The following is a 21941-nucleotide window of genomic DNA, read 5'->3' as shown; positions in this document are numbered from 1 at the left end:
CCCTTGCTGTACAGTGGGAAAATAAAATTAAAAAAAAATAAAATAAAAAAAATAAAAGATACTACTGCTGTTACAAATGATATCCACAAATAAATGTGTCCAAAAAAGTCCTAGATCATGTTAGCTAAGAGGGGCTGGAGTTGTCTACCGATAGATTGGTCAAGAAGTAAACTTCCCAACGTTAGTACCTTTCTCCTTAAGTGACTTTCTCTCCTCATTCCATCAGTGCATCTTTGTCCCATCCCAGCAGCCCAACCCTAGCCTGTGCCTCAGCAAGTAGGTAGCAGCACAAAAAGAGGAGGTGGCTGTGTGTGGGGGGGTGTGTGTCTGCAGAACAGAAAACAAAAACCAAAACACGCTTAACATGAGCTCTCTAATTCATGTACATAAATATTCCTTGTCTAAATGGACTAATTTAAATGTTCTATGCGATCATCTTTAAAGACTTGCAGCTTACATATATGCCATGGTGAGATCCTAATTCTAGCCAGGCCATCATTCTTGGGTTTTTGGGTTTTTTTGTTTTTGTCTTTTTAGGGCCACACCCATGGCATATGGAGGTTCCCAGGCTAGGGGTCCAATTGGAGCTACAGCTGCTGGCCTGCGCCACAGCCACAGCAATGCCAGACCTGAGTTGTGTCTTTGCCCTACACCACAGCTCACAGCAACACCAGATCCTTAACCCACTGAGTGAGGCCAGGGATGGAACCTGCGTCCTCATGGTCAGCTTTGTTTCTGCTGAGACATGATGGGAACTCCTAGCCAGGCCATTAGTGAAGAATCAATAAAGCTTGGTGGGCCAAGGGGCAGACCGCCGCTTACGAGCTGGGTAACTGCCGGTGACTCAACCTTTCTTGCACCTCAGTCTCTAATTTGTACGAGTCTGCAGATTAAATGTGCTATTTATGAAACATTTAGAACAATGTCTGCCACAAGTAAACATAATCATCATAATTAAAATATCAAAAAGCAATTGTCGATGTGGTAAACTAGTCATTCTAAAATTTTTAGTCCTGTATCTCAAATGCACTGCCCCAACCTTACTCTAAAAATTTTTTTTTGGCTGCACCTGCAGCATATGGAAGTTCCCAGGCCAGAAACATGGATCCAAGCCCCAGCTGCAATCTACACCACAGCTGTGACAACACCAGATCCTTAAACCCACTGTGCCGTGGTGGGAACTCCTCCTCAGCCTTATTTTACCACACCCTGCATCCGGGCTTGTCTTTCCCAGTTTTCTTTACTATTCTTAGCTTTCACTCCTGCTCCTATATCTTTACACCACTTGTGCCTGCAATCTGTGCTGTGGCCTGTCTTGCCTTAGGCTTTGATGTCTGCACCTGTATCTTGCGTGGCTGACTGCTTCAGGATCAACCGGGGAGCCCACGTCATCAGCAGGCCTGGGACGGAGCTAGACAACGACTCTTCTCACTTCCTCAAGTGACCCAACTGTGCATCTAGATCTCTGCAAGATCTTGAGTTTCCAGAGGACAAGGGCATAAGCCCCAGCCATTTTTCTGTTCCCCTACGATGCCTTAAAAGCTGCAATATTGTGAGGAGGAAGATGGCAGAGTAGTACAATGTGAGGCTCACTTACTCCCACAAATAAAGTGAAAAGACATCTACAGGAGTTCCCGTCGTGGCGCAGCAGAAATGAATCCAACAAGGAACCATGAGGTTGCGGGTTCGATCCCTGGCCTCGCTCAGTGGGTTAAAGATCTGGCATTGCCGTGAGCTGTGGGGTAGGTCGCAGATGCGGTTTGGATCTGGCATTGCTGTGGCTCTGGTGTAGGCATAGATTGGACCCCTGGCCTGGGAACCTCCATATGCTGTGGGTGTGGCCCTAAAAAAAAAAAAAAAAGACAAGACATCTACATGTGGGAACTCTTCACACAAAAAATTTGCTAAAAACTGACAAAAGACTTCAGGATTATGATGGAACAAGAAAAACCTCAAGTAACCAGATAGGGAGTTCCCATCGTGGCTCAGTAGCTAACAAACCTGACTAGTATCCATGAGCACTCGGGTTCAATCCCTGGCTTCACTCAGTGGGTAAAGATCTGGCGTTGCTGTGAGCTGTGGTATAGGTCACAGATGCGGCTCAGATTGGATCCCAAGTTGCTGTGGCTGTGGTGTAGGCCGGCTGCTGTACCTCCGATTCCACCCCCAGCCTGGGAACCTCCATATGCCATGGGTGCGGCCCTAAAAAGACAAAAAAAAAAAAAAAAAAAAAGAGAGAGAGAGAGAGAGAGAGCAGATAGGACAGAAGAAAGAAGCAAAAGGAAGCAAGATGGGGCCTGCACCCCTAGGAGGGAGCTGGAAAGAGAGAAGCTCCGGCAGCCTGGACGTTCCCCACCAGCGAGGAGATTGGCCCAGATGGAGGAGGAGTCTAGACAAAACCTGTGTGAGGCAGTTACAACGGCAACAACCCTCCACAAATGGGCGGTGCTGTGGGCCACCATAGGCAGGTGCCAGCAGATATCGGGAACTAAACCTCTGGCCTGAGAGATCAGACTCAAAGAGAAAGCAGGGGCTGGCTCTGTGGAAGGAAAGAGAAACAGCCTGGAGGGACTGAAATCCAGGGTGACGACAAGTGAGTGTCTAAGTAGAGGCTCGCAGGCTGCTTAGAGGCCAGACGCCACCGTTTGGGGGTGCTGGAAGGAAGGCGGGGGATCCGCCACTACAGCCATGTTCCCCGCACACCCTCCCAGGCTGCAGTCACTGTCTGCTTCAGCTCTGGGAGCCGCTCGGCAGCAGCGGCTGCCTAGCAATGGCTGGGAAACAGTCCTGCCCTTAGGGCCACAGAGAAACAGCAGACAGAATAACCACTTGGGGGAATAACATAAGCTCCCAGCTCGTGCTGGTGGCCCCCCCACTAGCGGTGCCTGACCTGCGCCAGAAAAGCCACAAACTGCACACAGGGGCCGCCACTCCACCCAGCGGCTCTGCAGGGGCTCACGTTAGCAGCAGCCGTGACTGTTTCCCCAAGGGAGCCACCAACTATCCATCCAGGAAAAGCGCAAGCTCGGTGGCTCTGCCCAGTGGATCTGCTGGGGCTTGCACTAGTGCTACCAGTTCCAAAAGAGTCAAGAGAAGGCCGCCAGCAGCCCTTCCCCACGGGAGCTGCAAACTGTCCGTTTGGGAAAAGCACAAACTCCACAGCACTGCCCAGCTGCCCCGCAGGGGCTCACATTAGCAGCACCAAAAAGAGCCAAGAGTGCTGCCAGTGTATGTTCCCTGCTGGGGCTGCGGGCTCCCTGGATGGAGAAAAACACAAGCTACGGGGCCCCTCCCAGTGGCCCTGCGAGGGCCATGTCAGCTGCACGCGTTCAGCCCCGAGTGAGCCACGCGAGGACAACCGGTCCACATTCCGATCCACAGTGGCGACAGAGAGCACGCCTACCAACGGCCAGGAAGGCAAGGGACCGCCAGAAGTGCACGTCCTGAAGCTACAGAGACAGCCTTTTAGTAACAGTCAGGGAGAAGCCCCCCACCCATGTGGCTTTAGAGAAAGATCCATGGAGTCGCCAAGCAAGGGTGGTGATGGCAGAATGGCGGCGCCTGCCCCGACAGCTAGAGAGCCATCCCTAGAGCCATCCTGGCAAAGGGAGGGGCTGCAGGAGCAACTGCCAACATTTCAAGCTATAGGAAATAGTGCTGAAAGCTCCCCGGTAGCAGGAGGGGCTGCAGGAGCAACTGCTGCCCCCACATGCTAAGGAAGCAATTCTCCGAACTGGGAAACACCACCACCTGCCTCACCAACACCCATCGCTGGCAGTCGCCCAGCTCCAGGAGACGTAGTGCAGTACTGCTGCTCCCAACACATGCTCTGGGCACGCCTGAACTGCTACCACCCCTGACACCTCCATGACTGGGCACCTGCTGCTCCATCTACATACCTACTCTCAAGGGGACGATGAACAGAAAGGTAGACATGATGAGATGACAAAGAAGTAGCTTTCAGACAAAGGAACAAGACAAAAACCACTAAATAATGAGGAGATAGGCAATCTACTTAAAAAAGAATTCAGAGTGATGACAGTAAAGCTAATCCAAGATCTTGGAAAAAGAAAGGAGACACAGATGGAGAACTTAAAAGAGATGTTTAATAGAGAGCCGGAGGATTTAAAGAGCAAGATGAATAGCACAATATCTGAAATAAAAAAAAAAAAAAACTCTAGAAGCAACCAATAGCAGGTTAATGGAGGCAGAAAAACAAGTAAGTGAGGTGGAAGACAGCATGGTAGCAATCACTGCCACAGAAAAGACTAAAGGAAAAGGAATGAAAAGAACTGAGGAGAGTCTGAGAGGCCTCTGGGACAACATTAAATGTACCAACATTTGCATCATAGGAGTTCCAGGAGAAGTGACAAAGGGCCAGAGAAAATATTTGAAGAGATGATAGCTGAAAATTTCCTTAATATAGGAAACACTCACTCAAGTTGAGGAAGCACAGAGAATGCCATACAAAATAAACACAGTGAGACACGTTCTTATCAAACGGACAAAAATTATATACAAAGAAAAAATATTAAAAGCCACAAGGGAAAAGCAACAAATCACATTCAAGGGAAAGCCCGTAAGGATAGCAGCTGATTGTTCAGCAGAAACTCTACAACAAGCCTGAAGGGAGTAGTAAGATCTGTTGAACGTGATGAAGAGGAGGAACCTAGAACCAAGATTACTCTACCCAGCAAAGCTTTCATTCAGATTTGATGGAGAGATTGAAAGTTTTTCAGACAAGCAAAGCTAAGAGAATTTAGCACCTCCAAACCATCTTTACCTCAATTACTAAAGAAACTTCTCTAAGCAGAAAAGGAAAAGCCGCAATTAGAAACAAGAATATTACAAAAGAAAAAGCTCACTGGTAAAGGCAAGGATAATATAAAAGCAGGAAATCACCCATTGACGAATATATCAAAACTAGCAAGCATGAGAAGAGGACAAATGCCAAACATTGAAAGTGCACTTGAAATTAAGAGACCAGCTACCAGGAACAATTCTGCACACATATAGATGGTTACATCAAAACATAATGGGAACAACAAATCAAATAACTATAATGGTCACACACATGAAAAAGAAAAAGCAAGCCAAACATTACACTAAAGAGGGTAGGCAAATCACAAGAGAGGACAATAAAGAGAGGAAGGGGGAGTTCCCGTCGTGGCACAGTGGTTAATGAATCCGACTAGGAACCATGAGGTTGCGGGTTCGATCCCTGCCCTTGCTCAGTGGGTTAATGATCCAGTGTTGCCGTGAGCTGTGGTGTAGGCTGCAGATGCAGCTAAGATCCTGCGTCCTGCGTTGCTGTGGCTCTGGCGTAGGCCGGCGGCTACAGCTCCGATTAGACCCCTAGCCTGGGAACCTCCATATGCTGAGGGAGCGGCCCAAGAAATGGCAAAAAGACAAAAAAAAAAAAAAATTAAGAAAATGACAGTAAGTACATACTCATCTGCAGTTACATTGAATGTAAACAGATTAAATTCTCCCACTAGAAGACACAGACTGGCTGAATGGATAGAAAAACAAGACCCAGATTTCCTTTCATGGCACAGTGGAAACATACCTGACTAGGAACCATGAGGTTGAGGGTTCAATCCATCCTTGCTCATTGGGTAAGGATTTGGTGTTGCCGTGAGCTGTGGTGTAGGTCGAAGATGCAGCTTGGATCTGGCGTTGCTGTGACTACAGTGTAGGATGGCGGCTGTAGCTCCAATTGGACCCCTAGCCTGGGAATCTCCATATGCCTTAGGTGCAGCCCTAAAAAAGCAAAAATAAAAGGAGGAAGGAAGGAAGGAAGGAAGGAAGGAAGGAAAGGAGAAAGGGAGGAAGGGAGGAAGAGAGGGAGGGAGGAAGGAAGGAAGGAAGGAGGGAAGGAAGGAAAGAAAGAAAGAAGGAAAGAAAGAAAGAAAAAGGAAAAAAGAAAAGAAAAATAAGACCCATACATATGCTGCTTACAAGAGACCAACTTCAGATCTAAGGACACATACAGACTTAAAGTGAGGGATGGAAGAAAACATTACATGCAAATGGAAATTATAGAAAAGCAGGAGTAGCACTATTCATATCAGACAAAACAGATTTTAAAATAAAAAAGGTCACAAGGGACAAAGAAGGACATTACATAATGATTAAAGGATCAATCCAAGAAGAAGATATAACAATGTAAATATATATGCACCCAACATAGGAGCACCACAATGTATAAGGCAACTACTCACAGCCATAAAAGGAGAAATCAACAGTAACGCAGGAATAGTGGGGACTTTAACATTCCACTTACAGCAATGGACAGATCATCCAAACAGAAAATCAACAAGGAAACACAGCCCTTAAATGATACACTAGACCAAATAGACTTAGCTGATATCCATGGAACTTTTCACCCCAAAGCAGCAGAATATACCTTCTTCTCAAGTGCACATGGAACACTCCCCAAGATAGATCACATCTTGGGCCACAGATCAAGCCTTGGTAAATTTTAAAATATTGAAATTTTAAAAAAATTTTAAATATTGAAATTATTTCAGGCATTTTTACTGACCACAATGCTATGAGACCAGAAATCAACTACAAGGGGGAAAAAAAGCAGGAGTTCCCTCCATGGCTCAGTGGTTAATGAACCCAACTAGGGTCCATGAGGATATAGGTTTGATCCCTGGTCTCGCTCAGTGGTTAAGTATCCAGTGTTGCCGTGAGCTGTGGTTTAGGTCACAGACACAGCTCGGCTCTGGCATTGCTGTGGCTATGGTGTGGGCCAGCCACTGTAGCTCCAATTAGACCCCTGGCCTGGGAACTTCCATACACCTCCAGGTGCAGCCCTAAAGAAAGAAAAAAGAAAAAAAGAAAAACCCACAAACTCCTGGAAGCTAAACAATATGCTACTAAAGAACCAATGGATCATTGAAGAAGTCAAAGAGGAAATTAAAAGATACTCAGAGACAAAGGACAATGAAGGTACAACAATCTACGAGTTCCAGTTGTGGCTCAGTGGTAACAAACACGACTAGTAACCATGAGGATGCAGGTTTGATCCTTGGCCTCGCTCAGTGGGTTAAGGATCCTGCATTGCTGTGAGCTGTGGCGTAGGCTGGCAGCTATAGCTCCGATTGGACCCCTAGCCTGGGAACTTCCATATGCCACAGGCACAGGAGCAGCCCTAAAAAGAAAAAAAAAAAAAAAAAAAAGGATAAAACAATCCAAAACCTATGGGACACAGCAAAAGCAGTTCTGAGAGGGAAGTTTATAGCAATACAATCTCAGGGAAGAAGAAAAAACTCAAACAACCTAACCTGACACCTTAAACGTCTAGAGAAGGAAAAACAAAGCCCAAAATTGGTAGAATGAAAGAAATCATAAAGAGTAGAGCAGAAATTAATAACATAAGGACAAAGAAAACAAAAGAGACGATCAAGGAAACCAAAAGTTGGTTCTTTGAAAAGATCAACAAAATTGATAAGCCAGACTCATCCAGCCAGACTCATCAGGAGAAAAAGGGAGAGGGCTCAAATCATAAAATTATAAATGAAAAAGGAGAAGTTACAAATGACACCATAGAAATTCAAAGGATCATGGGAGACTACCATGAACAAATATATGCTAATAAAATGGACAACTTAGAAGAAGTGGACAGATACTCACAAACATACAACCTACCAAGACTGAACCCGGAAGAAATAGAAAACACGAATAGACCAATCGTGAGCACTGAAATTGAAAATGTGATTAAAAAGCAAAAGCGGGGGACCTGATGGCTTCTCTGCTGAATTCTACCAAACATTCGGAGAAGAGTAACACCTCTTCTGAAAATCTCCCAAAAAGTTGCAGAGGTACACTCCTAAGCTCATTCTATGAAGCCACCATCAGCCTGACACCCAAACCAGATAAGGATACCACCAAAAACGAAAATTACAGGCCAATATCACAGATGAACATAGATACAAAAATCCTCAACAAAATGTTAGCAAACTGAATACAAATATACATTTAAAAGATCATACACCACAATCAAGTAGGATTTATCCCAGGGATGCAAGGATTCTTCCATATCCGCAAATCTAACAATATGATACACATCAACAAACCGAATAGAAACCATATGATCATCGCAATAGATGCAGAAAGATTTTGACAAAACTCGACATCGATTCGTGATTTAAAAAAAAAAAAAAAACAAAACTCTCCAGAGAGTGGGCATAGAGAGGAACTACCTCCATATAATGAAAGACGTTTATGACAGACCCACACCTAACATCATTCTTTTGTTTTTAAATTTGTTTTTTATTGCTAACATCATTCTTAACAGTGAAAAACTGAAAGCATTTCCACTAAGATCAGGAACAAGACAAGGCTGTTCTCTTCATCAATGTTATTCAACATAGTTTCACAAGTCCTAGCCATGACAATCAGAAAAGGAAAAGAATACAAAGAATCCAAATTGGAAAAGAAGTAAAACTATCCCTGTTTGCAGATGACATGATATTATACCTAGAAAATCCTAAAGACACTACAGGAAACTGTTAAGAGCTCATCAATGAATTTGGTAAAGTTGCAAGATACAAAATCAATACACAGAAATCGATTGCATTTCTATGCACTAACAATGAAAGATCAGAAAGAGAAACCAGGGAAACCATGCCATTTACCAACGCATCAAAAAGAATAAAATACCTAGGAATAAACCTATCTAAAGAGACAAGAAACCTGTACTCTGAAAACTGAAAGATGCTGATGAAAGAAATCAAAGATGACACAAACAGAAAGATATACCATGCTCTTGGATTAGAATAATCAATACAGTAAAATGAAAATACTATCTAAGGTAATGTACAGATTCAATGCAATCCCTATCAATGATATATTTTTTTTTTTTTTGCTTTTTGCTTTTTAGGGCTGCACCTGTGGCATATGGAGGTTCCTAGGCTAGGGGTCTAATCCAAGCTACAACTGCCAGCCTTTGCCACAGCCACGCCAGATCCAAGCTGCGTCTGTGACCTACACCATGGCTCATGGTAATGCCAGATCCTTAACCCACAGAGCAAGGCCAGGGATTGAACCCGCAACCTCATGGTTCCTAGTCATATTCATTTCTGCTGCGCCATGATGGGAACCCCACCAATGACATTCTTTACAGAACTAGAACAAAATATTTTAAAATTTGCATGGGAACACAAAAGACCTCGAACAGCCAAAACAATATACTGAAACGAAAAAATGGAACTGTAGGAATCAGGCTCCCTGAATTCAAACTATACTAAAAAGCTACAACCAAAAAAACAATGTGGTACCGACACAAAAACAGAAATATAGATCAAGGGAACAGGAGAGAAAGTCCAGAAATAAACCCAAGCACCTATGGTCAACTAATCTATGACAAAGGAGGCAAGAACATACAGTGGAGGAAAGATAGTCTCTTCAATAAATGCTTCTGGGAAAACTGGACAGCCACATGTAAAAGAATGAAATTAGAACATTTTCTAACACCATACACGAAAATAAACTCAGTATGGCTTAAAGACCTAACTGTTAAGTCTAGATACCTAATGTAGACGAAAACATAGGCAGAAAGCTCTTTTGACATAAATCACAGCAACATCTTGTTTGACCCACCTCCTAGAATAATGACAATAAAGACAAAAATAAACCAGTAGGGCTAATCAAACTCAAAAGCTTCTGCAGAGAACATAAAACCATTAAAAAAAAACAAAAAGACAACTCACAGAATGGGAGAAAAATCTTTGCATTCAACCAACAAAGATTTAATCTCCAAAATATACAAACAACTCACACAACTCAACAGAAAAGCAAACAACCCAATTGAAAAATGGGTAGAAGACCTAGATAGACATTTCTCCAAAGAAGACATTCAGATGGCCAGCAGGCACATGAAAAAATGCTCAACATCTCTAATTATTAGAGAAATACAAATCAAAACTATGAGGTACCACCTCACACCAGTTAGAGCAGCCATCATTAACAAGTCAGCAGACAACAGATGCTGGAGAGGAGGTGGAGAAAAGGGAACCCTCCTACACTGTTGGTGAGAATGTAAATTGCTGCAGCCACTATGGAAAAGAGTATGGGAGTTCCGGAGAAAACTAAATATAGAACTACCATATGATCCATCAATCCCACTCCTGGGCACATATCCAGACAAAACATTCACTGAAAAAAATACATGCACCCCTGGAGTTCCCATCACGGCAAAGCAGAAATGAATCTGATTAGGAACCATGAGGTTGTGGGTTCGATCCCTGGCCTCACTCAGTGTGTGGGTCACAGATGAGGCTCGGATCTGGCGTTGCTGTGGCTGTGGCATAAGCCCACACTGTAGCTCCAATTAGACCCCTAGCCTGGTAACCTCCATATGCCACAGGAATGGCCCTGAAAAGCAAAAAAGCAAAGAAAAAGATACATGCACCCCCATGTTCACTGCAGCACTTTGACAATAGCCAAGACATGGAAACAACCTAAATGTCCATCAACAGATGAATGGATTAAGATCTCACACACACACACACACACACACACACACACACAGAGGAATACTACTCAGCCATAAAAAAAGGACAAAGCAATGCCATCTGCAGCAACATGGATGGAACTAGAGACTCACACTAAGTGAGGTCAGAAAGACAAATAACATATACCACTTATATGCGGAGTCTAAAATATGGCACAAATAATCTATTACAAAACAGAAAGAGATCATGGACATGGAGGGCAGACTTGTGTTTGAGGGAGACGGGGGAGAGGGGGGACTGACAGGGAGTTTGGGGTTGGTAGATGCAGACTGTCATGTTTAGAATGGATGGGTAATGGGGTCCTGCTCTACAGCACAGGGAACTGTATCCAGTCTCTTGCGTAAGAACCTGACAGAAAATGGAAAAAAAGGGGGGGGGGTGCGTGTGTGTGTATATGTGACTGGGTCACTTTGCTGTACAGTAGAAATTAAAGGAACATTGAAAATCAACTATAACAAAAATTTTTTTAAATTATATTGCAAAAATAAATAAATAAAAATAAAAAACCTACAGTGCCATCCCTTTTAGTAGTCCAGAAATCTGCCAGTGGCAAAACACACCACTACAGGAGTTGCCGTTGTGGCGCAGTGGTTAGCGAAACTGACTAGGAACCATGATTGTGGGTTCAACCCCTGGCCTTGCTCAGTGGGTTAAGGATCCGGCGTTGCCGTGAGCTGTGGTGCAGGTTGCAGACACCACTCGGATCCTGTGTTGCTGTGTCTCTGGTGTAGGCTGGTGGCTACGGCTCCGACTGGACCCCTAGCCTGGGAACCTCCATATGCCGTGGGAAGTGGCCCTGGAAAAGGCAAAAAGACAAAAAAAAACAAAAAACAAAAAAACCACACCACTACAGATTGTTACTGCCATTAAGTTGCCCACGATTTGCATAACTGAGGTTAAAGTGTCACCACTGCTCTCCAGGTTGCTCCTCAAGAAGCAACCACCATAAAGATGGTACATTCGGCTGGACAGGGTTTAGTTTGCCAAAGTTGCCACAAGAAAGTACCACAGACTGGGTGACTTAAACAAGATAAATTTTCTCACGATTCTGGAAGCCCCAAGTCCCAGGTCAAGGTGTGGGCAGAGCTGCTTCCTCCCAGCCCTCCTCTGGGCTTACAGACAGCGATCTCCTCCTGGGTCTTCTCCTGGTCCTCCCTCGGTGCGGTCTGTTCAAATCTCGTCCATATGGGGACCAGTCATACCCGATGACGTTACCCCAAGGACCTCATTTTAACTTAATCACTCCTGTGAAGAGTTTATCTCCAAAAACACTCACATTGCCAGGTGCTGGGGGTCTGAACTTCAATGCATGCATATCGAGAGAACACAATTCTGCCCGTAACTGATGGTATCATTTATATACCTGAAGGTATGTTTCTGAGTGTTTGACTCTTAAGACGCAGCGTGGTGATCAGTGATATAAGTTTACATAGCTGATAAGTGGTGACAGCTTCTGGCCATGTGTATGTTCCCTAAAACACACACAAAGGAAGGTCTACACAGGTCGAGCAGCTGAAAGCGCTGAAGGAGACTAGTTCTTGCCACCTCTATGTCCTCTGACGTACTGTGGACCTCAGCTCAACACATGTGCGAGATTACGAGCAACTCACCTTGTAAAAAGAAGGAAACACCAAACATACACATACTGATCGACAAAGAAGACTCCAAACTAGTTTCCAGGGCTTTGGCCTTCAAAACTGAAATCATGCCAGTTTTACTTGTATCACTAAAATCGAGGACTTTCTGAGTCATGAACAAGCCTTTCTGCTAAGGAAAGAAATCTCTGCTAGGCTGATCTAAAACTGAAGAGTATCAGCCAGTGTCTACCGATCGTGGAGCACCGTGCCAGCCATTTACATGAATTAATGCCAAACAATATTATGAAATGGCAACTTTTTTTCCTGGCCACCCTGCAGCATGTGGAAGTATGCCACAGCAGGGACCCAAGCCACAGCACTGAGGCCGGATCCTTAAGCAGGGAACTAGTAAAGCATAGTAAACAGAGGCCTAGAGGTTACATAACTCGACTAAGCTTACAAACCAGCACACAGCAGAGCCCAGGTTGGAGAACACTCAGCAGGGCTCCGGAGCCCATGCACATAGGATCTCATCTCTGAACATAACTTTCCTCCATAACAGACTGATCCCAACAGCAGCAACAGACGAGGCTACCTGCAATGGGCAGAGAAGGCTCAGAGTAAAATCTCATCAAGGGGGCAGTTATTAAATCTACACATCTCGGAGCTCCCTTCCTGGTAGGCTAGCAGTTAAGGACTTGGCACTGTCACTGTTGTGGTGCAGGTTCAGTCCCTGGCCCAGGAACTTTCACATGCTGCAGGCATGTCCCCCACCCCAAAATGTACTCATATCGTGAGAATGACAGTATATGCCATTGAAGTCTAAGAGGTAAAAAATGGAAGACACAGTTTTAAGTAAGCAGTAACAGCTACATTCTCACTTAAACCATTTCCCAGAATTACTACTTTTTTTTTAAACATAAAGTTTAATATTTGGGGCATTTCACCCAGCACTGGGAAATAAAGAAATTTAACCCAACACGAGCCACTGAACTCAAGGGAGAAAGAGAGCTTGTAGTTCTAGCACTGATGGTTTCCTAAGGGAGTGGCTGCCACCAGGTTGCCTTTACCAGGTCAGAAGTCTGAGCGGCCTCAGACCCACTCAGAGAGCTGCTCTGATGAAGGCTTCACGACCCAGCGTTGGCGACCACCAACACCCACTCCCTCAACAACAGACCTGCAATTCTCCAAGGAGGCATCAAAGTCAAGGCACCACCTCAGGAAGGAAGGGGGCAGGAGACGGGAGCTGGAGACGCAGGAAGGATAGTCTGTCTAAGCACTGCCATGCAGAAGCACATTAAAATATAACTTCAAAGCTACGGTACTCAGGAAATACTTTCTCCACTTCCAACCTTAGAAAACACTCAAGAATAGCAACAACAACAACAACAACAAAAAAGACAAAAGACAAAAAAAAAAAAAAAAAAGGAGTTCCCGTCGTGGCGCAGTGGTTAACGAATCCGACTAGGAACCATGAGGTTGCGGGTTCGGTCCCTGCCCTTGCTCAGTGGGTTAACGATCCAGCGTTGCCGTGAGCTGTGGTGTAGGTTGCAGACGCGGCTCGGATCCAGCGTTGCTGTGGCTCTGGCGTAGGCTGGTGGCTACAGCTCCAATTCAACCCTTGGCCTGGGAACCTCCATATGCCGCAGGAGCGGCCCAAGAAATAGCAACAACAACAACAATAACAAAAAAGACAAAAGACAAAAAAAAAGAAAACACTCAAGTTGTACCTGAGTTTTCCCTAAGAGACGCACTCCTCTCCTTCCACAAAATGGGATTACAAGAGAAATCTTGTATTTTTAAAAAAGTTTTTATTTTAATCCTTCCTAGAGGAATACAGATTTGAATGAAATACATTCATTCCATAAATACGTTAGCAGCAAAACCTTCCCACCAGAGTCCTCTCTACTCCAGCCCAGAGGTTGTGCCTTAGAGCAAGACAGTATGTTCCCTCAACCGTCAACTTAGGCGTGTTTGCTTCTTGCTGAAAGCAGGATAAGCGTGAGAGATCAGGCGAAAGATCAGAGGGGTCGATGAATTAGGCTGGGACCCTGAAAACATGCCGGCTTCCAAGTTCTTTGGCATCCGCCACGCGAAACCAATGAGGTCCTTCACACAGACAACTGGGAAGGCCCGGCCTTGCAAATGCACCAATACGTCATCTGTCATTGAGTTGGCAACATTTTAACGGTGTCTCAATCCTGGTCATAGGGCGAGGCAAGCCAGATAGAAAGGGTCACTCTCCCCTGCTTTCCATGGGCCAAGGTACCACTTTGCCAGCTGAGTCCACACGTGCCTGTTCTCAGGAGACAATGCAGCAGGGGTTACTTGGCTCACTACGCCTCCAGATCCCGTGTCTGGGTGCCGGAGGCTTCACTGGAGACAGAGACACATCTACACCATCCAAGATCTCTAAGGAGCAGGTCTCACCACGGCTTCCAGCAGAGCTGGTTTCTTGAACAGTGGCCCAGGGGTCTCTCCTTTTCTTCTCTCCATCAGGGCCCTCCTGCCTGACTGCTCCTTTTTTATCTGCCCTCTAGGCACCTGCTGAAAATCTCGGAAGCAAGATCTACCCTAAACTCCCAAGCAGCCAGGAGAGATTAAGGCAGGTGGTGCTTTACACTTGCTAGCTTCAAAGTAACAAGCTTAAACTGCTCTGTTTCAATCCATTCTGGGATGAGCTTAAGTCACAACAATCTGCATAACACAAACACCAGAACCACAATCGGTCATCAGGATGACTGTGCTATGAAATCAGCAGGTTGGGAGGAAGACAGAATAATGTGGAAGAGAGAATTTAAAATAAATCTGATTTGTCTGGGCAGAGGGCAGCTCCGACTCAAGTACAAATGCATCTCCCAGATCATCATCTAAATACAGAACAGATCCCAAAAGCCTACCCTTTCCTCCCCACATACCACCTAAAATGAGGACACATGCTCTTTTCCCAATCTTTTTAAAAGTGTCTTCATTAGGAAACTCCCCTCTAAGTGCTTTATCCATTCCCCGGTGGTCTGTTTTGACTGCGGGCGGGAAGGAAATCAGAAATCATTTCATACAAAAACCACTGTAGTCGACAACCGGTTATGTGTGTTTTTCCCTTTGTATTTTCCATCCAAAATAGGTGGCTTCTTTTTCTTTCATTTATGTGTGGAGAGCGATTCCTCTGCTGAATACACAGCACTGTTAATCCGACAGTCCTCTGTCCCCACAGAGTCTGCTAGTTCTTCCTCTTCGGAGTCGTCGTCTTCCTCCTCCTCCTGCGCCGATGAACTGGAGGTGGGCCCTTTGCAGGTTTTCAGGTGTCGAGTGAGATGGTATTTGGTTAGATAAGCCTTTGTACATTTTTCACAGACATAATCCCGCTTTCCTTCATGTGAATTGAGATGTTTCTTTAAGTGATTTGTTCTCAAGAACAGCTTATCACACTTGGGACACTTGATCTGGCGTTCTCTAAGAGGAACACAAGAAAAACATTTGATTTGGGATTACAAATGACAAACACACTTCCTCTGCACAACCCTGGGCCTTTGCCAGAGGCCTACACATCTAGGATCAAACTTTTTTAAAGGAGATATATCATACAGAAGAGTCATAAAACATTTGCATCGTTTAAAGAGCACAGCCTGATTTTGCCTGTTTGGGAAGTCTATGTAAATGGGATCATACTGTATGTATCTCTTGCTTCTTCCACCCAGTATGATATTTCTGAGATTCAATCAAGTTTTGCTGTGAGTCTCAGCTGTCTGCTCCCTTCCATGGCCATAAGCTACTTATAAATATACAACAACTTCTCCGTGCCACTGGCTCTATTGTTAATGGGTGTTTTGATGGCTTCCAGTTTCCTAGCGCCACAGGCGAGGCTGCTCCACACAGTCGATGCTGCTGTGTGGGTTGCATATGCATCAGCTCCTCGAGGGCTTGTACTCAGGACAGGCAAGTTGGATCAAGGGTATGCACACATCTTCGATTTTACGAGATAATGCTGAACTGTTTCCCAGCGTGGGTGTACACATGTGTTCATCAACAGCCACCTGGGAGGTCCTGCTGCCCACATTCTCACCAAGAATTGGAAGAGTCAGACTGGAAAACGTTTGCCAACGGGCCAAGTATCATGCTATGGGTGTTAATGGCAGGCCCTACAACAAAAAATTATCTGGTTCAAAATGTCAGTAGTGTCAAGTAACCCTGGCCTATACATTGTGGAGCTGAAAAGGAACCTAGGGACCATACAGAGCAGGAGTTTTTTAACTTTTTGAGCAGCTGAACCCTATGTCTTCATGAAAGCCCGATATGTGAAACAGATAAAAGGGGATTAAAATCCTTGATGGAGTGTGAGGTGCAGTGGCAAGTTCTGAAGCCTGGTCTTCTTAGCATTTCTGTCACCTTCTCTCAGCAGGAGATGGTGCTGAAGGATTCTGAGGAGCTACAGGACGGGGAATACTCAGACCCTGCCTCACGGGGCTTACACGTTAGTGGGAGAGTTAAACCATAAACAAATTAAAAATATATACCATGATACCAGATAGTAATAAGTACTATAAAAGTGAAGCCAGCAAGTTGCCGTTATGGCGCAGCAGTTAATACACTGACTAGTAGCCATGAGGACATGGTTCTATCCCTGGCCTTGCTCAGTGGGTTAAGGGTCCGGCATTGCCATGAGCTGCGGCATAGATGGCAGACGCGGCTCGGACTCCACATTGTTGTGGCCATGGTGTAGGCCAACAACTATAGCTCAGATCTGACCCCTCGCCTGGGAACTTGCATATGCTGCAGGTGCGGCCCTAAAAAAAAAAAAAAGGAAGCCAGGTTAAGCATGATAGAGTCCTATTTCGCATGAGTTACTCGAGAAGACCCTTCTGAAGAGATGATGAATTTAAGCAAAAACCTGAAAGAAGTGAAGAAGGAAGACAGGGAGATATCTAGAGGGAAAGATTCTAGGCAGTCCAGTGCAAAGGCCCTGAGACGGGAGTATCTTCAGTAGGCTGAAGCAGCAGCAAGGGGAGGCCCAATGCGGGCAGAGGAGCCTATGAGAAAAGGAATAAAAGATAAAGAGGAACATGCACCCAAGTACCAAGATTTTTTAACCAGTATGATGGGAACCCAACAGAGGAGACAGGCACCATATCTCCCTTATGTTTTAAATGGATCACAGTGAACAGAATTTTGTGTGTGCATCTGACTTATGTTTTAAATGGATCCTCTGGCCACTGTGTGTGTGTGTGTGTGTGTGTGTGTGTGTGTGTGTGTGTGTTGGGGAATGAATGAGGAGAGAGAAGACCAGAAGCAGGGAAGTCAGCTGTGTCACCACTGAAGTTGGAGCCAACATATGATCCAGACCAAACTCTGTTTTGAAAAGATTCAGGCACCTCAATGCCATTTGCAATAAGATGGGTTGACCTAGAGATTATCATACTAAGTGAAGTAAATCAGACAAAGACAAGTATCATATGACATTACTTGTATGTGGAATCTAAAAAAAAAAAAAAAAAAAAAGGATACAAATGACCTTATTAACAAAATAGAAAGTCACAGGATTTGAAAACGGATTTATGGTTACCAAAGGGGACAGGTATGGGGAGGCGAGAGAAATTGGGAGGTTAGGACTGACATATACACACCACTATACATAAAATAGTTAATCAACGAGGGCTGAATACATGGCACAGGAAACTCTACTCAATATTATATAACAAGCGGAGTTCCCGTCGTGGCGCAGTGGTTAACGAATCCGACTAGGAACCATGAGGCTGCGGGTTCGGTCCCTGCCCTTGCTCAGTGGGTTAACGATCTGGCGTTGCCGTGAGCTGTGGTGTAGGTTGCAGATGCGGCTCGGACCTCACGTTGCTGTGGCTCTGGCGTAGGCCAGTGGCTACAGCTCCGATTAGACCCCTAGCCTGGGAGCCTCTATATGCTGCGGGAGCGGCCCAAGAAATAGCACAAAGACAAAAAAAAAATATTATATAACAAGCTATATGGGAAAAGAATCTGAGAAGGAGTGGATACATGCTTATGTGTAAGTGAATCATCTTGCTGTACACATGAAATTAACACAACATTGTAAATCAACTATATGCTAATATAAAAACTAAATTAAATTTTTTTTAAAGAAAAGGGTTGAGCTTTGGACTTCTCAGGTTTGAGGTGCCCAGCAGACACCCAGAACTCAGAGATGCTGGGTGGATGGTTAGCTAAACAAGGCTGGAGCTATAAATCCCTACGTGATATCTAAAGCCATGGGACTGAGATTGCTAGGGAATCAGTGCCCCGCTCCTGCTCTCACATTCCTTTCTCAGAGAACAAAGCCCCACGCCTTACGCTCCTGGGGGACTCCTCCTTCATTTGGCTATAGTGGTTTTCTTTTCTAAGCAGGTGAAGAAAATGAATTCCAACACTAATATACGCATTTTGAAATGCCTAAAATTAAAGATAAAAATGTCAGAAAACTTTACCAATGATCTCTATAGGAAGCCTAAAGTTTCATTCAAAAATATTTTGTAGTGAACCATGCTCTTTTCTGAATTACTTAACACTGGTGTAAAGTCTTGACAGTCCAAAAACAACTTTTACAGCATGAACGTTTGTCAGAGGCTCATATTTTATCATCGTCAGAAAATGTCAAGATCCACATTTAAGAGAATTGTTTTCATTGGTCAATATCTGATAAAGCCAATTTCCAACCCAAAAGAAGAGAAACAGTTACACAACTAACCTCAAAATGATTTCTATTTCATCATGCTGTTAAATGGCTACAAAAAAGGCAAGTGCAAATTTAAACATCACTTGAAAGAACAGAAAGCCAAGGTCAAGGAAGAGAATAACTCTGCTTTATGTTTAGGAAGAAGCAATACAGCCACTTGCCAGAGATACTGTGAGAACAAGTCTTTCATTTGGATCAGCTCAGGAGCGCTGGACCCTAACAGCAGAATTAGAGTCACCTGGGGGAGCTTTTTAAAAATACCAAGACCAGGAGTTCCCGTCATGGTGCAGCGGAAATGAATCCAACTAGGAACCAGGAGGTTGCAGGTTCTATCCCTGGCCTCGCTCAGCAGTTAAGGATCCAGCTGTTGCCATGAGCTGTGGTGTAGGTCGCAGACGCGGCTCGGATCCCGCGCTGCTGTGGCTCTGGTGTAGGCCAGCGACTACAGCTCCAACTAGACCCCTAGCCTGGGAACCTCCATATGCCTCGGGTGTGGCCCTAGAAAAGGCAAAAAGACAAAATAAATAAATAAATAATGGAAACGCCTAATGAAGCCTTTGTTTTAAAAGGTCATTTTGAGGAGTTCCTGTCGTGGCTCAGTGGTTAACAAACCCAACTAGTATCCTTAAGGACTCGGGTTCAATCCCTGGCCCTCCTCAAGGGGTTAAGGATCTGGCGTGGCCGTGAGCTGTGCTGTAGCTTACAGACGAGGCTCAGATCCCATTTTGCTGTGGCTGTGGTGTAGGCTGGCAGCTGTAGCTCCGATTAGACCCCTAGCTTAGGAACCTCCATATGCCTCGGGTGAAGCCCTAAAAAGACAAAAGACAAAAATAAATAAATATTTTAAAATGTGTTAATGAAACTATGTTTTGAAAATTCTAAGAAAATAAAAAAGAGTACTCTCTACAGAGAGTAGAAATGAAAAACAAGAAAAAGCAAACAAGTGAGATCTCCCAGGGTAAACCAAAATCTTAGTTTTCTGAACTTTGCTTGGCTATGCAGAGCACAGGAGGCACTGCCCAGTGCCAAGGCAGGAGACAGACGATGAGGCCCCCCTTGTAAGCCCTCATCCGCCACGAGGAGCGGGAGCGTCTGGCTGCGGGGGACTTACTGTGTGTGGATGAGCACGTGCTGCTTGAGGTCCTGCCTCCGCATGAAGAGCTTGTCACAGTAATCACACTTGAGATTCTTCTCCCCCGTGTGGATAACCATGTGGGACTCCAGGTGAGCCTTCTGGGTGAAAGACTTGTCACACAAAGTGCACCTGTAGTTCTTCTGACCTGTGAATAAAACAGCCACTAGCATCTCAAGATGAAGAGGCACACTTCACAGCGATGTGACAGAGGCAGGAAGAAAAAAGAAGGGGGAGTTCCTGTAGTGGCGCAGTGGTTAACAAATCCGACTAGGAACCTTGAGGCTGCAGGTTCGGTCCCTGCCCTTGCTCAGTTGGGTTAAGGATCCTGCGTTGCTGTGAGCTGTGGTGTAGGTTGCAGACATGGCCTGCGTTGCCGTGGTTCTGGCGTGGGCTGGTGGCTACAGCTCCGATTTGACCCCTAGCCTGGGAACCTCCATATGCCGCGGGAGTGGCCCAAGAAATAGCAAAAAAAAGACAAGAAAAAAAAAAAGAAAAAGAAAAAAGAAGGGACTGGTAACTGGAACTGCACGTTCTAGGACTGTATCCCTCGAACTCCTCAGAGTCACCGACTTTATATTCTGCAACCAAAGGTGGTGAAACTAACACATCTGACCACCTATGACTGCTTCCCTACCCCCCCAGCACACACAGTTTTTTTTTTTTCCATCTTTTTACGGCTGAACCCATGGCATACAGAAGTTCCCAGGCTACGGGTTGAACCAGAGCTGTAGCCATCTGCCTACACCATAGCCAGAGCAACATGGGATCTGAGCCACATCTGCAACCTACACTACAGCTCCCATCAATGCTAGATCCTTTTTAACCCACTGGGTGAGGCCAGGGATCAAACCCAAGTCCTCATGGGTCCTAGTTGGGTTTGTTACCCCTGAGCCACAACAGAAACTCCAATAAATCCTTTTTTTTTTTTTTTTTTTTTGGGCTTTTGTCTTTTCAGGGCCACACCCGCAGCATACGGAGGTTCCCAGGCCAGGGGTCGAATTGGAGCTGAAGCCACCGGCCTACGCCACAGCAACAGCAATATGGGATCTGAGCCACGTCTGCAACCTATACCAACAGTTCCCAGCAACGCCAGATCTTTAACCCACTGAGCAAGGTCAGGGATTGAACCCATGTCCTCGTCCAACCAGCCATGATGGGAACTCACGATGGTAAATCACACTCTCTTAATGCTTATAACTGACACATAATATAGACCCTGGCGGGAAAAAAAATCACTTATAACCCTAGCACCAAACTTATTAAAAAAAAAAAAAAAAAAAAAAAAAAAAAACTGAGGTGGGGGAGGAGTTCCTGCTGTGGCACACTGGGTCAGTGATCCAGCTCATCTATGTGGTGGTGCTGGTTCTATCCCCAGCCAGTGCACTGGGTTAAGCATCTGGCATAGCCACAGCTGTGTGCACCTTGGATTCGATCCCTGACCTGGGAACTTCCATGTGCTGTGGGTACAGCTGAAAAAAGAAAAAAAATAAAAAACAAAAACCTCATTATTTCTAGCACTTGTCTAGAAGCAAACCTATATTTTAGTTTCCTTTTTAAAAACATATAATCTCATAAATCAAGGATGAAATAAAATCCTTTTAAGAATGCAGAAATGGGGAGTTCCCGTCGAGGCTCAGTGGTTAACAAATCCGACTAGGAACCATGAAGTTGTGGGTTCAATCCCTGGCCTTGCTCAGTGGGTTAACAATCCCCGCGGCATTGCCATGAGCTGTGTGTAGGCTGCAGACGTGGCTCAGATCCCGAGTTGCTGTGGCTCTGGTGTAGGCTGGCGGCTACAGGTCCAATTCGACCCCTAGCCTGGGAACCTCCATATGCCACGGGAGCAGCCCAAGAAATGGTTTAAAAAAAAAAAAAAGACAAAAAAATTAAAAATTAAAAACTAAAAAAAGAATGCAGAAATAAGTTACTCTAAGTTAAGGGTTAGCAAACCTTTTCTCAAAGGTCAGAATTTTAGGCTTTAGGAGCCACAGTCTCTGTTGTGA

General features: G+C 45.0%; 1 protein-coding gene and 1 long non-coding RNA gene across 6 annotated transcripts in view; one reads left to right on the top strand and one right to left on the bottom strand.

Annotated features, from left to right (window-relative positions):
• The first annotated feature begins 13899 nt into the window (after positions 1–13899).
• LOC146403156 (uncharacterized) lies at positions 13900–19336 on the top strand. The gene is made up of 2 exons (XR_014803144.1): positions 13900–17804; positions 18075–19336. It is a non-coding gene; the product is annotated as an uncharacterized LOC146403156 (long non-coding RNA).
• Positions 13900–21941, bottom strand: part of PRDM4 (PR/SET domain 4) — a 30650-nt gene continuing 22608 nt past the window's right edge. For all 5 annotated transcript variants that reach the window (XR_014803096.1, XM_084955466.1, XM_005655523.4 and 2 more), the window contains exons 11-12: positions 19915–20083; positions 13900–15556 (exon numbers count right to left, since the gene is read on the bottom strand). Coding sequence is in view for 4 of the 5 variants with exons in the window: in XM_084955466.1 (XP_084811592.1) it covers positions 15244–15556; positions 19915–20083 (482 nt within the window). In the remaining variant the exon portion in view is untranslated. The remainder of the gene's footprint in view (positions 15557–19914; positions 20084–21941) is intronic.

The sequence above is a fragment of the Sus scrofa genome, chromosome 5, assembly GCF_054392235.1.
Source record: "Sus scrofa isolate SSC_HxYL_T2T_F1_AM1 chromosome 5, Sscrofa_HxYL_maternal_Yorkshire_Landrace_v2.0, whole genome shotgun sequence".
Taxonomy (NCBI): domain Eukaryota; kingdom Metazoa; phylum Chordata; class Mammalia; order Artiodactyla; family Suidae; genus Sus; species Sus scrofa.
This window is presented reverse-complemented; position numbering and strand designations above follow the sequence as displayed.